Source organism: Camelina sativa, chromosome 5 (assembly GCF_000633955.1).
Source record: "Camelina sativa cultivar DH55 chromosome 5, Cs, whole genome shotgun sequence".
Classification (NCBI taxonomy): Eukaryota; Viridiplantae; Streptophyta; class Magnoliopsida; order Brassicales; family Brassicaceae; genus Camelina; species Camelina sativa.
The window spans coordinates 31582461-31598633 of record NC_025689.1 but is presented as its reverse complement, the minus strand read 5'-3'; the positions used below and the strand labels follow the sequence as shown (position 1 = coordinate 31598633).

Below are 16173 nucleotides of genomic sequence, written 5' to 3'. Positions count from 1 at the left end.
CTTCGTCAAATCGTCGAGGATGTATCGTCTTCGTCGTCGCCGTCGAGAGAGAAGAAAGAACTCGAGAAAGTTTTGTCTCGCAAATGAGTTTTTTTTTTAACCCTAGATAAGAAGACAACCAATCAGACGACACCACGTGGTGAAGAAGACGGACGAAAAACGTCCCCAAATAAGAACCGTTTTTTCGAAATTGGGCTTTTAACAATTAAATTTAAATCCAATAAATACGGGGGACGGGCCGAGTATACTCCGTTGCCCATGGTCTAACGGTATATATGTATAAAACTTCTAGTGAGTAAACAATACTAAGAACTAGTAAAAAATAATAATCATAAATCATAAGTAATACTGGTATAAAGTTAAGAGTACTTGCTATGTTTTCATTAGCAACTATTTAAGCAGTCATGTATAACACCAAGTAACGTCATTCCGGTTATAAATTAGTTCGTGTAATGTTCGAAAAAGAAAGTTCGTCTAAATTTTGGATCGCAAATATTACTTATGTTTATAAAGTTGCATACGAAGTTAATTCATAATTAGCAAATTATTCTAAAACATCCGTTCAGTCAACGTTTTCCCTTAAGTTTGTCTTAGTTAATTCTTAATTGCTGTCAGCGGACCAGAATTAAGAACAGATTTAAACTCTTAAATAAAGACCAAAAGAGATCAGTCTCAAGCATGTTGTGTTTGAAAGTGGATTAGGCTCAAACGCAACTTGTCCAGCCCGTGACAACGACCCTATACGTAAGTAATTAGAGTAACGTACCACTGGGAAAAGTTGGTATTAGTTACGATATCCTTGTCATGGGGGCATTTGCATGGCTTAAAGAGTTAAGCCTCAAGAAGAGTCCCACACTCGTCACTCTCATATCTTGTTGTTTCTTACGGGCAATACATTTAACATTTATGCACCTATATTCTTCTGGATATATAGCAAAAAATTTCTATCTACTTTAATAACAAACATCGTACGTTTCTCTTATTTACGACCTTTACTTTTTAATTACTTCATCGCAGGAAAATGTATATATATACGTGGCACAAATAAAGATAGAGTGATAGGGATATTTAGGATACCTTAATTGATACTCTTCTTTTCTCTCGGTTACAAGTTACAAAGGGAAATGTAAAAGGATGAACATAGAATTATTAATTATTATAGAGATCTTATCTATGACTATATATGGATGCTGACGTGGAAAAACAAAATTTGGTGAAACACGTCAATTAAGCATGACTTTTCCATGGCTAGTGGCTAACTCGTCACCCTGGGCGTTCGGTATAAACCGAAGAAACCGAACCGGACAACCCGAAATTTTCGGTTATCGGGACAAACCGAAGAGAGTAAGTTAAACCGATCGGCGCAATTGTTTTGGGTAATCGAATTTCGGTTTGGTTCGGTTCGGTAATCGGACCGATCAGTTTATTAAAATCTACAGACATATATAAGTCTAACCCTATACCATTAACCCTAATTTTCTTTCTCTTCTGCTTCACCTCTGCCTCCTGCGATTCCGAGAGAGAAATATCAATTCATCTCTTCTATTTCTTAAAGGTAAGCTCTTCTCCTTGGTAATTAATTGATTGATTCTAGGTTTGATTCTTTGCTCTGTAACCTCTTCCTATTTATTGATAATTTCATATCCGATTTGGAGAACTCTATGGTTTGAGTTTCAACTTTCAAATCAGAGATTATCCATTAATCTTCTGGATTTTTTACTTTGTTGTGTTTGTGTTCTTGTCGTTGTAAGTGCTAAATAGATACTTCCATCATTTATTAAACTTTTCAATTTTCGTTGTTATGAGATCGAAATTGTTGTTTTTTTGCTGTTTGATGATTTTAGTTATACTGGTTGATGTAGTTGATTTTCGTGATTGTAGGGAAAAAAATGCATGCCCAAGAACTGTCCATCTTTGCCGTCTCAGCTCAGCTCGCCGTCATAGATCGCCGCTGCACATTATTCTTTTTGGAAAACCCTAATGGATCTGTCCATTTGGACTTATAACTATTGGACTTGTTTTCAGATTGATTTAGTTTGTTTTGGGCCGGGGATATGAGGTCCCTTGTTATTTTGGTGGGGTGTAAACTTTTTTTTGTAAATTTATTCCATTATCTTAACTTTTTTTGTTTATTCGGTTAGAATTAACCGAATTAGAAAAAATTCGGTTTAAATTCAGAACTGATTTAAAATCTAATAACTGGCCCGAACAAACCGAGTATCGATTGACCCGAACCGAATTCAATTTCGATTCAATTCGGCAGAATTTTTCAAAAACCGAATTTTTTCTAAACCGAACAAACTGACCCGAATAATCCGAACCCGCCGAACGCCCAGGGCGACTAACTCGTTTCATCACATGGCTATATATTATCAAATAATACTTGGATGAAATAAAAAAATAAACGATTATAAAAGGTCCACGTCACGGCGCACCGCTTTGGACTTAGTCTCCTATAATAAATACACCACCAAACACCACATTTCACATTAATTTTGTTCTGTGAAAAAAAAAAAACTTTTTATAAGCTTCGACAAGAAGGAAGTAGTAATAACATAGTCATCAGCAAATGGAGTTTTTCAATCAAGCTAAAGCCGTAAGGATGCGTAACGTCCATGATAAGTATCTAGCGGCGGACGAGGACGAGGAGACGGTGACTCAAGACAGGAATGGTTCCGACAAGAGAGCTAGGTGGATCGTCGAGCCGGTTCGTGGTTCCTTTGCAGTGATCCGTTTGAAGAGTTGCTACGGTAATTACCTCACCGCTTCGAACGAGCGGTTCTTGCTCGGTGCCACTGGGCGTAAAGTGATCCTATCGAAACCAAGTCGACTCGACTCGTCTGTTGAGTGGGAGCCGGTAAGAGAAGGATCCAAGATGACGCTCAAGACGAGATACGGCAACTTGCTTCGAGCCAACGGTGGGCTTCCTCCGTGGCGTAACTCTGTCACTCATGACACTGCTCACGTATCGGACTCTTTCTTGTGGGATGTTGATGTCGTCGAGATTTTAGTGGGAACGGCTGCTCCTACTCCAGCTCCTGTGTCAACACCTCCGCCTCATAGGAGGCCATCGTATTCTCCAGTTTCTAGAACATCTTCAGAAAGATCCGAAGAAGAGGTTGGTTATCCTTATCCATTAACGCTGTTTCAATCCATTATGTTTGGCCTTTGGAATTTTTTTCGACATCCAAATCTTGGAATATATTTTTACCAAAAAAGAAAAAAAAAAATCTTGGAATATCCAAAAATATTTTGGACTAAAGCGAATAATAAGATATTCGTTCAATTATTTTATTAATTAGAATATTCATTTTAAGATTGATGTCTTAATAATTTACGAAACTTCTAGCCTTATATTTTTCAAGATTGATGTCTTAATAATTTCTTGGTTTTTTGGTTTGACTAGTTGACCGCGTCGCCGCCGAAATCTGAAGGAAGGATCATTTATTACCACATCGCGGATGAGGAAGGACATGTGGAAGATGAATCAGCTGTTGGATACGCTTTGACTTTCAAAGGAAACAGCGTTGAGCAGTTGACGCAGGCGCTTCAAGAAGAGACTAGCATGGATGATTTTGTGGTGTGTACACGCAATCCTTTGAACGGCAAGCTGTTTCCAATTCGTTTGCAACTTCCGCCAAATAGCGGGAAAATGCATGTCGTTCTAGTACCTTCAAGTAGTTCTTAAACGCCTAGCTGTGTGGTTTCCCTTTATTTCGAATGTATTATTATTATAGTAGTAGTAGTGGTCGAAGTATTAAGGCTCAAGAGTCAAGATTGAGAGTTTGGTCCTTGCTTCCATTAGGTAAGAGTGTTCAAGATAGATTATTATTGTGGATTGGTATAATCTTTCATTTGTTGTACATAAGTTTGTTTTTGTAAACGAAGCTATAAGTTTCGCCATTTTTTTATATGAACATTCGCTATCAAGAATTGATTTATTATTAAAGACTTTTGCTTAATTATTAAAGTGTAACCTCAATCATTCCGCAAGTCTTCACCAACTCTTCCACTTTTGATAAAATGTGTTACTAATGCTAAAGTTGGAAGAACTATGACATGTGTTACTAATATTTTTCTAGTACTAATTAAAGTGTTATTGGTGAAGAGCTTGTCTTACTAAAAAGAAAGATTTTAAAAATGAACAATCTCGATTTATGACAGCAGTGACCAAGGAGAAACAATGGTTCATTCTTAACCAATTCATAGTGGTCAGGGCAAGAATACACAGTTTTTTCAGAGACTTTTTTATTGTCTCGGTTTGGGATATCTCGATTATAAAAGAAATTATAATGGTTCATGCATCATCCAAATCCAAATCCAACATCCAACACGCCAAACTAACACAAATCACTGATCATATACATAGCAAATCCAACATCCAATTCCTTTACATCACATACACGTTTTATTTTGTTGAATCCTGGTTCAAACAATTATTTATATATAGTAGTATTTATATATAGTAGTATACTGTTTATTGGCACAAGGTGATAAGGAGTTTTGTTTGGCGTGTACGTAATTAGAAGCTTCATATTTTCATCAGAAAGATTGTGTGTACTTGTGGAGCTTCCTCTCTATCTCATCAACCTTCACACCCACAACCCTGTCTAGTTCTCTGCCTCTCTTCATGAATACAATCGCAGGCAAAGCGTTAAGGTTGTACTCCATCCACACGCTCTGTATCTCAACCAAACATTATTTTATTACTCAAAGCAAACCCAAAGTTTGTTGAATTCTTTTCTATTTAAACTTTGAGAAGGAAGATGAAGAAAAACGGGTTGATTAATTAGTACCATTAACACATCGACATCAATCTTCACGAACTCAACATCAGTGAACTTAGCTGCCAACTCTTCAAGCTTTGGTTCAAGGGATTTACACGGTCCGCACCATTTGGCTGTGAACTCGATCACCAGCTATATACAAAACATGAAAATTGAATGTTAACTATAATATTTTCGGATTATACCTACGAGAAGGTTAGTTGCATAGTGTTAAGATTTTCACATTGGATATATACATGTTATGTAGAAAAACGAATAATATTCTTCTCATTTTCAACTGATTTGAGTTATAAAAAACACTATTAAAATTAACATATTTTCATAGCCTAAATTTGATTCAAGTATCCTAAGAAGGATATATTTCGACTTTATAATAAGCTTTGGTTTAGATAAGTAAAAAAATCATCAACTCGTGCGTGCATGTTAGAAATCTCACATCAGATTTGAAACGTGACTTAGACTATATAGTGGGCATAGACCAAGCTATTTGTTGAAATTTTTTTAAGTTCGAAATTCGTATAACTTAATGCGTAAACATGTCTCGAATCTGAATTAAAGAACGCCTGTTCAACCAATCATATTAAATTGTTGAAAAAAGAATCTTACGAAAACATTGCTTTAGTTAGATAAGAAAGCGTTTTTTTTTTACCAGCTTGTTGGTATCTTTGAGAGCGTTGAGCCGAGATTTCCACTGATTCTTGTTTTTTATCTCCACAATACCAGGACTGTTGGCTTTGAAAGGATAAGTACTCTCAGGTTGAGGTGTCCATGATGGCTTCATGGAACGTAAGTGAGTTACCTGATGGAACCTCTGGTCTGGAGAAGAAACGTTAGCACCCATTATTGTTTGTTTCTAGAAGCAAAAAGAAGCAAAGTGTTTTTTGAGTATAGAATGAAAGCTCTTATAACAACGTCAAATATTGAGATCAACGTCTTATAACAAAGCTCTTAGTTTGATGGAGCATAAGGCGAGCGTAAGAGTGGGCTTTTATAACAACGTCAAATATTCTTGTTGGCTTTTGTTGTGGACCAAGTAGCCGTAAACCGTAACCAACTTTTACAAACAACTCTAAGTGGTAACGAAAAAAAAAAGATTCTACCATGTAAGCAAAAAGGTTTCTAGCAAACCCACTTTAATAAACTGTCAACATATTGAGATCAAGTTACAACTTGTAATTAGAATGCTATATTGAAGACGTTTTTACCAGTTTTTGTTCATCTATTTAAATTTTGTAATCGCATATCAAATAAATTGAATAGATCTGGAATTGTATAAAATGTTTTAGTTTTATATACTAACTATTATAATACTGCAGGAGTTGTATTTGTTGTTTTCCCAAGTGCATCAAAAGCTTTTATCTTCTTTTTTTTTCAAAAGTGTGAGTTTTGTTTTTCTCTGTACTCGTAAAGGACACAAAAAAAGAAAAGGTGGGAGCAGAAGTATTTGACTTTTTTACAGCCGTGAAATTGTGGAATCAAAATCTACACAATATATATGATTCCCATTTCGTAGCTTTTTCATTTTATTTTAGTTTATATGAGTTTTGGATAACAGCTCCGTTTGATTTGTTTATACAAAAGTAAATATGTTTAAAGCACACACGAAACGAAATTCAATGTACGTGATATGAAATGATGGCAACGAGGCAAACACAAAATAACGGTAGATTCTTTTTGTTTCAAATCAAATTTGTTATGAATTTGTCTTTTTAGGACTCGAAAATCAATAAGATTAATAAAATTAAAATAGTAGTATTGGTTGTTTATTCAAAATATAGTTGGGTTGTGATTTACAATTGGTATCCGGAAAGGGATGAAATTAAACTACTATATGTCTCATAACGTGATTCAATTCATAGAAAACATCAATAAAAGTTAAACATGTGTAATTGTATTTTCTAAACGTCAAAATACCATGTGCTTTTTCTTTACTTTTTTGAGAGAAAAAAAAAAAACACAACTTATACCTACCACGAACTACTTTTTATAGTAACGTTTTGTACGGATTTTAAAACTTGCTTACTTTTAGGAAGGCACCTTGTGATCATCAAGAAGGGTGCCAAAAAAATTCATTGGTTTATCGTTAGATATGTGTCGATCATGAAGCTGATGAAGTTCTACTATTAAACGAAGAGGAAAAAAAGACTTACCATGACTTAAGAAGAATCAAACGAACTGATCAAAAACCATTTTTAGAAGCATGATGAGCGTAATTTACATATATATATATATTATACTAACATGCATGTAGAACTTTATTATATTTATATAATCTATTTGATACATTGTCGTAGTAATCTTCTTGCAAACAACATCGATCATTTCATCGGTTTTGTCGAAGTCATCTCAAGATCATCGGAACGCTTGTCCTCCTCAAAATCTCCAATCTGTAAAGGGACCTTGTACCGGTATCCACGAGCACAATACCAGAAATAAACCAGATTAAACACACCCAAAACCGCAATCAGGTAATAGAAGTAATCCAATTTTCCCGCGTTGAGATTCTTGTTCAGCCAATCCGGACGATCATGCCCTCCAGAGAATTTATGAACGAAAGTCACCAGAAAACTACTAAGGTAGTTCGAACCAGCGAAGGATAAAGAGAAGAGAGAGTTAGCAATGCTTCTCATGTGCTCCGGAAACTGACTGTTGAAGAACTCTATTTGTCCGATGATATTAAATGCTTCGCATAGTCCCATCAGAATAAGCTGCGGTGAGAGCCAAAACACTGACATTGGAGTCATACCTGTTGGATCTCCAGCACTAATGGAGCGTCTGCGTCTCATACGCTCCACAATGCCCGCAACGATCATAGAGAAGATCGCGAACACGATCCCTGTCCCTATACGTTGGAGGAGTGTGATTCCTGATTTATGGCCGGTGATTCGCCTCATGAAGGGAACAAAAACACGGTCGTAAAAGGGAAGAAAGACGCCTATTGTGAGTAGAGAGATGACAGAGAGTGAACCAGCCGGAATCTCGAAATGAGGACCTAAGTGTCGATCCATTTTCAAAGCTTGAGAGACAGTGAAAGTGCCTTGTGTTGTCATGGCCGCAAGTGAGATTATTCCGGCCGACCAAACAGGAACGATTCGGATCAAACATTTCACTTCTTCCACTTCTTGGACGCTGCATAACCGCCACTTGTCTGATGGAGCTCCCTCTGGTGTTAGGTCGCCTTCTATTATCACCGCCGCTTTGTCAAGAAACCTAATTTTAAAACAAATCATGTAATCAGTGTCGTTTCAAAATTATCTGTAGAGCATGTTTAATAACAACGACGGCTCTTGAATTTAATAAGTGAAAAGAATATATATATACATATTTTAAAGTACCTGAATTGGTTACTGCGGTGTAACTTGGATAACACGCTAGATTTGATGGATGGGTCGTAATAGGTCACAGTGCCGTCATCTTCTACCGGAACTTTCAGCTTTCGCTTCTTACGAGCTGCCACGACAACTTGAGCAATCCCAGAGAATATACTCCCTTCAGGTTTAACGTAGATATAACGTTTCATTCCGGCAAAAAACATAACCACCGCAAGAGCCATGAGTCCGGTAGGGATACTAAAGCCGATAATCCAACTGACTTGGTCCTGGATATACACAACTACGGTCTGTGTAATGAGCAGTACTATAGTAAAAGTCATGTAATACCAGTTGAAGAAACTCGCCACTCCTTTAACCCCTTCCTCAGTTCGTTGGTCAAACTGATCAACCCCAAAAGGGATGCTACAAGGTCGTATCCCTCCACTCCCTATGGAGAGAAAACAGAGTCCCAATAGCAAAACTCCAAACTGGAGCTTGTTCGGACCGGCGCAACTGAGTGGGTCCTTGCTGTTGCATGATGCTGGGTGGAGTTGAGGAAGCGATGCTGTGAGTGTAATTGTTATTAGTCCCTGCATATATATTGTCAATGTTATTATAATTAGTCATCATTCATTTTGAAACCGCTTCTTCATGAGTAGTGTGATTCTATAACTTGAAAATGAATTGGATACTTTTTATATAGTTAAAACTGAAAAAGGCGAACATTATTAATTTTGTGGGATAGATTGAAGTTGTGAGATCAGATACAAACAAGTAGAATATTATAATAAAGTTTCAAATAGTCTTAATTAGGTTTGACTTCATATGATTAAAAAGGTAATGTAACTTTCATTAGCTAGCTGAACTGACAAAAGACGTAGTACCTAATATCATTTATTTCTGTTGTAACCTTATATAGTATTAGTAATATAAGAAGTTAGTGGTAACTTGTAACAGTTTATGTTCCTTATTAACGTTTAAATAATTAGAAAAAGGGAAAAAAAGTGTAAGAGAAATCAACAAGTTGGATGCAATCATGATTCTGATATAGTCAATGAAAAAGACTCTAGAAAAGTAACTATCATGATATACCTAACGTCATTGTGAGATTGACAAAATCTAAACCCCTTTAAGCTTAGCTATATCGTCAAGGAACTCAATTATTGGACAATCTCACTGTCTATAATCTATATCGACCACTTGCGTATGTCTTCCTTTTCTACGCACATCTCTTTATCTCTAAGACATAACGCACGTTCTAAACGAAACTCCTTTATTGGGAAATGTTTCATCAATCAACTAGAGTTGTCTTTGTGAGATGTATATGGTTCTCTTATAATTTTTTTGAATGATATATTACGTGAGCTCAAGTTAAATACCGACAACGATAAGTGTACTAACAAATTATTATTTTCTCTTTTCTTATGATTCACATCATAGACCGACCTTATCGTCCTCGATAGCGTGGTCCCTCACTCGCTCTACAAGTTCATGCGTTTTCTTACGATACAAAAGTAATTTGATATATTTGACAAAAAAATAAATATATAGTAATGTAATAGGTACTATATAGTTTGTCTTTACGTAGTTCCTTATCATGTCGACGTGCGCGATGAAATAATTTGACAAGTATCATGTATCTTCGCCACACACACATAACAACACATAAATTGAGTGATAAGCATCTCCAGCGGTACTATTTTGTTGGGTATCTAAATATTTTTAAAAAAAACTTGAATAACTTGAGAAAGAATTAGATACGGGTTCTCCTTTGAGAACTTTTCAGAAACGTATATACCACTTGGCGCTATGTAACTGGTTAGATTATTGTTTTTAATTTAAATTTAAATAAATAATTTGAGTTATTATAATATAATCATATATTAATAGATTATGATCCTCATACTTAACGCTGGAGATGTTCTAATATGATAAGTTTCTAATTAGAGTTGTTATGTTTTTTTTTGGACGCAACTATTTGAACAGTATACGCTAAAGCACTGACCCATGCTGGCACCACTAGGCCACGAATAGTTGCAGATTTGATGTATTTATGAGCACGTACGTACGTACGTAAGTGTGCATCTGTAGACACACATTGGATTAAAGTTCAATCAGTTAAAGGGATAAAAATTATACGTACGAGTAGAGTGGCGAACGAGGCGAAAGCAATGGTCTTGAAGCGGCCGACGTAAGTGTCTGAGATGAACGCTCCGACGAGAGGAGTGAGATTAGTGAAACCAGACCAAATGTTAATGACATTTGAAGCGTCGACTTGTTCTAAGTGGAACACTTTGGTTAGATAAACCATAAAGTTTGCCAACAACCCTATCGTTCCCAGTCTCTCCAGCGTTTCATTACCTGTTTCGACACATTTTATTAGAACTTCTTATAATAAAAAATCGTCCATATTTTTCATATTGAATGATGTTTACTTAATACAGCAATTATTAGAACAACAATAGTTTTAGCCATCCTTTGTTATAAGATTAATCAGAGGAAACCAATAATATTTTTAAGTTAAAAAATTTAGTTAAATATAACTTCTTTTTTTTTTTTTTTTTAAATGCAAATTTCTCCCGTTTCCGTTATAAAAGTAGTCAGATGGACGAGTGTCAAACAAATTGGACGACGGTTACAAGAATAAAATACGATCTAAATTAATGCTTCGTAAAAGAACCAATTTTTTTTTTTTTTGATAGAATCTCTGTCTGATCGGGTTGAAAAGACCAACCAAAACGAGATTCATGAAACGGCCAATTATATCAACATTCACTGGGTTCTAGAACTATATGTATCCAATTATGGAAAGTGAGGAAAGGTCAAGGAGTTGGTAAACTAAAACGTAAATCATGTTTACGAATAAAATACCTAAAATGAAAGATATGGCTCTCCATCCTCCAGGCTTTTTCTCAACCTTCTCGCCATCCAAAACAGTTCCCGGCGAACTTTTCTGTTTGGACGGATCAGCGACATCCAACTCCAACGGTGACGATTTGGAGAAACTACCGGATGGTTGTGGCAAAGAAGAACCGTCTTCTTTTCTATCCTCCAAAACCATCCCTAAGATGTTACTACACTCGGAATATATGTACTCACTTCGATTTTGGGGTGGATTTAATGTTGTGAAATCAATCAATGTAACCACATGAAATGATTGATAAATGCAGTGGGCACAACATACACACACACTTTCTCTCTGTTAGAAGTTCTTTTGGGTGTAGTGAATTATTTGTGGAAGTAAGTATATATAAGGAAGTAGATATTATATGGTGGGTGTGGGTGAATTTGAATGACGTTCGCCACTAGTATCCTCCACGTGAGAAGTTAGAAGCGAAAAAAAATAAAACAATTTTAGTAAAGGAAAAATGCCAAACAAACCTATGAATTTTGTAAAAGGTCATTTAATACATAAAATTTTGTTTACTAATCATATAAAACATCAAATATTGTTGAACAAGCCACAATACACATACCGTTGAGATAACTAAGCAACTAACGATCGTTACTTTCTCGTTTAAAGATATATTTTTTTGGCTTCATCAACGATATTCGGTGTTTTAAACGGCTAGTCAAAAGAACTTGACGGATTAAATGGTCTCACACAAAGTTTGATATATTTAATTACATTTTATCTAACTTGAATAGTTTATTTTTTTTTATTATTCAACTAATTATTTGAATGAGTTAGTAAAACATCCAAAATCAAAGTCATCCTATACTCTTCAAAAAGTTAAATAAAAAAATATAGCAAATATTATGTTTTAAAGATAAATTCACATAAACACATTGTTGAATTGGGAAATATGTCAATAAAAATGTAATTATGGAATTTGGATCATATGTATATTATTTTTGTTTGTTAATAGACAAATAAAATTTACCACAGTAGTTTCCATAGTATCTTACAAAAGTAAATATTATTTTTAATCATCTTTTTTGTTTTCAGAAAACATAAGAGAACAATACATCAACAAATTTAACAAATCACCTCTCAAATAATAGAGAAGGTATAGGAATGTATATTAATTACATAAATAGTAGATTATATATTTTTTGTAAAATAATATCCACGCCATGAATTATATTCATAAAAATTTCTCAAGTTTAAAAACTCTTCAACTCAATTGATGTAAACAAATACAATATATTTTTTTCAATTCTAACAGAAAATATTATTGCAAGGATATTTGCTGCACATGTTCAAATGACATTAAACTGTATAATAGTCAAATTAAGCTTGATTTTATAGTATAGAGATATAAAGCAAAGAGTGTTGAGTAATGTGAACCAAAAAAATAAATCAAAATGCATAACTTTTTTCTTACTTACTCATAATTTGATTAAAGTCTTTTCGTCTTCATGAGCACCAAAAATTATTAAATTGTCTAATTTTGGTTAAATACATAAACTTTCATATTTAGGCCAAAAAAATATAAACTTTGTTTAAGGCGATTTAATACATCAAGTTCTGTTAACTATCCGTTTAAAACATCAAATATCATAAAATAACGACCGTTAGTTGTTCAATTATCTTATTTAACGACATGTGTATTTTAGCTTAGTCAATGATACTTGATATTTTAAATGGTTAATCAACACAACTTGATGTATTAAATGTGTTTTCACAAAATTTACAGTTTTTTTGGCCAAAATTTAAAAGTTCATATATTAAATAATATTCTTCTCAATTTAGTAATATGGTTTTTTTTTTTTTTTTTCTGTGACACCATGTTTTTTTTTCTTAGGCTGTCCGTAATTTTATTGTTTTGCTCCACTTTTTTTTTTGGTGAATGACCAGGGGTTAACACCCCCAGTTGAAATATATCTATATATATATTATATATTTTGAAAAAGAATGTCTCATACTGGTAAAATACGATGTAAATTAATGAACCATCGGTTAGAGTACATTTGCATCGTAGGGGTTGTTATTTGTTAGGCTCTTTATCATCGGTTCGATGATAATACTCCTCATGCGGATTAATGTGTGTTGTCGATCATATATTTGGAGTATGGTGGATGATGGGTGTGAATAAGAATCTTATTTTCACCTAAGCATTATAAAATATCTCATAATAATATTATTAAAGCATATATTAGTTTCTTTTATTTTTCTTAAACGAAGCGAGATTTGGATCCCTATTTTCTGTTAGTTATTCAGTTGACATAGTTCTATCCAAACTTTTGGAACCTTTGAAATATTTTAATTTTTTTTTTTTCAGTTTATACGATTTTGGACTTGTAGCGATAGTTTTTTTCAAAGTTTCAAATTAATTAATAATTAATTTGTAATCAGTAATAAGAGGAAGATCTACTTTATACAATTAACAGAAGACACAAAACTTGGATGTTCCAATTTGTCAAATTATCATATGGTCGCTCATTGAGAGCGTGTTGTATATAGCGAGCCAAGTCAAAGCCAAGGTTTTTGGAGTATCGTGTTTAAATCAGGTTCTATTCTACACACGGGCCATGAGGCCAGTAGTGCGGATTTGAACTAATGGAAGGAGAAGACAAGATAATGTCCAAAGGAATCTGTCATGCACAATCACAAAGGATAGAAGCACTAGCTAGCTCTTTTCACAAAGGAATTTGAGAGCCTCAACGTTCTCTGACGGACAAAAACCGTTGGAGGTATTTAGACTCCGAGCAAAATTGTTGAAATTCAAATACTAAATCAAAATTTCATTATTTATTGTAGTAAAAAACATTGATAAACACCGACAAAAAGAAAAACATTGATAAACCACAAAACATTCTTTTTATATAAAAAAAATTCACTTACAATAATTTTCTATATATTAAAAAAGTAATTGAAACACACTTTTCGTGCACACATATGTTTACTGTTTAACTTTTAAGTAATATATATGCCAACAAAAGTGAAAAGACTTCACAAGAAATCAAATGAAAATAAATAAAAGCATTATTGTTTGTTGTTATATGTATGGATAGATATTCAAAGACTGGATGTTTATGTTAGAAGGAAAGATTAAACTTGTAAAATTCAAATTGAACACAAATAGAAAATCGGTGAGTCAAGACAGAAACAGATAGAGAAATACGAAATGATGAGGTAGGCTTTTATCGCCTTTTAGGCAAAATGCAAGTGCCTAACACTGTCGCATGCGCGAGCCATAAGATATCCTCGCTAACCCGCCTTGTCTTTTCTTCTTTATTAATTCTATTTTGTTTGGACCTTGAAGTGGGATCCGCACCATATCACCGTTCGATTATGTGGTCAGATCTTTAGCACCGTTCGATCATCTTATCAACATATGCGGGTCTTCACTCTTCACCATACTCTATGGTCAAATTCTCAAATGAAATGAACCGTGGACTGGCGCCTAAGGTTTGGACCGCTTTTATTATAACCTGTCTCAATATGCTGAGCTGTGTGTAGTGCGGGTCACTATCAAATATGTGCATTTTTAATGGTCACGATCGAATAACGAAAAATGTATATGGTGTTTGATAGATAACTCCAACTCTTAGAAAAGTCACAATTCTCAATATTGTATTTGGGAGGATCATATCTACCGACTTCATATGGTTAGATTTAAAGAGATTTTTTTTTTGATATCTTCTTACAAAGTATACCATAATTACTAACTAAAGCAAAAGCATGTTAAATGTGGGAATACATTTTTGACCCTGTTGAAAGACACAACTATTAATCATTTCTTATATTACTATCTCGAGTATGTTATAGGAAAACACTTGTACTTTTAAATATAAAATTATATCAAGTTTGTAGTGAATTCATTTAGGCCTACGACACATTATAAAATTAAAGATTACGCTAACCGTAAAACGATTAGAAGAAAAATAGAAAGTTGAAGATTCTATGAAAGGGAGAATATTTTGTAACTTTCAGAAGGGAGAGCTACGTACAAGCCTAATAATTTGAGAAGTTAGAAGTAAGAGTAATCATCAATGAGACACCTTCGTTGACTTGTAATCTGTTTCGAGTGTGTACACGACCATGACAAGGATCGGTGGACCATCGTATTTTGCATTCCCATTTGCACTCTAGTGATTAATTTCAAATTACATTAAATACACTGATCACATCATATTGATTTCATTTTGACATTTTCCACCTGTTTTGAATTGTTATTCTTTAGTATTATTTAGGTATTTTTGTTTATTTCTTTTTTTTTGGGTCTGAAAATTTAGGGTTATCTATTAAAAAATAAAATTGAGTGACTCCTGTAATTTTAACGCCTGTATAATTTTTAACGGTCACTGTTCGATTTGTTCTTTTTTCGTGGGTCTCTCCTTGCTGATATTTCTCAAAAGAGCTGGCAAAATACATGTGACTGCAAAGGTTTTTGTTAAAGTAAAGGCTTTTGAGAATTTTTGTTTCCTATTTAATACAAGTTAATGTTATAGCTTTAGTCTCAATTCCGGCAACAAGGATCCATAAATTGTTGCCAAAAAAAAAAAAACAAAAGATCCATAAATTAATTTGAGGTTTCTTTGATCTCATTAATTCGGTTTAGAGTTGGTTTTTAGGCGGTCTGACAATATCGGTTTAGGTCGTAAATTAATTAAACCCGATTTATTTTAAAATACAGTATGTGAAAACTTTGAATTCCAAGAGACATTAAATGTAAAGGTTTTTTTCGGAGACATCTATGATCTATCACGAGGTCATAGAATGGAATTTATCTGATACAGTACAATATTTCTCACAGAAAAATAAATAATTATACTATTAGTAAATTATGAACGGAATTAGAGTTAGAAACATATGCATGTGATCAATTGTGCAGGTAGACAAACACATAGGGTTTGATCAAATGCCCACCAAGGTTTGAATATTCCACAATCTTTTGTTGATGTCGAGTAATCGGTACTCCAATTATTGAAGTAATGAATTTGTTTTCCTGGTTAATATGAATGGACAACTAAGTAACACATCATCAAAAGTCAAAAAATTTACTTCAAAGGAATATGAAAATTTAGACAGTTACTCCATTAGTATATTATCTTGAAATAAGATTGTTACCTTATTATATAAAGTTTGATGTCAAAATTACTCATTCTTTTTAATGTTTTAGTAAATG

The 16173-nt window shown here is 33.9% G+C and overlaps 3 protein-coding genes across 3 annotated transcripts; 1 reads left to right on the top strand and 2 right to left on the bottom strand.

The window, feature by feature from the left end:
- On the top strand, positions 2482-3949 carry LOC104788067. The gene is made up of 2 exons (XM_010513748.2): positions 2482-3118; positions 3407-3949. The coding sequence occupies exons 1-2, from the start codon at positions 2570-2572 to the stop codon at positions 3686-3688; spliced, it is 831 nt and encodes a 276-aa protein (XP_010512050.1). The 5' UTR covers positions 2482-2569; the 3' UTR covers positions 3689-3949.
- Positions 4279-5762, bottom strand: LOC104788068 (thioredoxin H8-like). The gene is made up of 3 exons (XM_010513749.2): positions 5437-5762; positions 4797-4919; positions 4279-4680 (listed from the first exon to the last, which is right to left on the bottom strand). The coding sequence occupies exons 1-3, from the start codon at positions 5626-5628 to the stop codon at positions 4543-4545; spliced, it is 453 nt and encodes a 150-aa protein (XP_010512051.1). The 5' UTR covers positions 5629-5762; the 3' UTR covers positions 4279-4542.
- On the bottom strand, positions 6954-11330 carry LOC104788069 (protein NRT1/ PTR FAMILY 2.13). Its single transcript, XM_010513750.2, has 4 exons — positions 10970-11330; positions 10242-10459; positions 8123-8688; positions 6954-7997 (listed from the first exon to the last, which is right to left on the bottom strand). The coding sequence occupies exons 1-4, from the start codon at positions 11157-11159 to the stop codon at positions 7106-7108; spliced, it is 1866 nt and encodes a 621-aa protein (XP_010512052.1). The 5' UTR covers positions 11160-11330; the 3' UTR covers positions 6954-7105.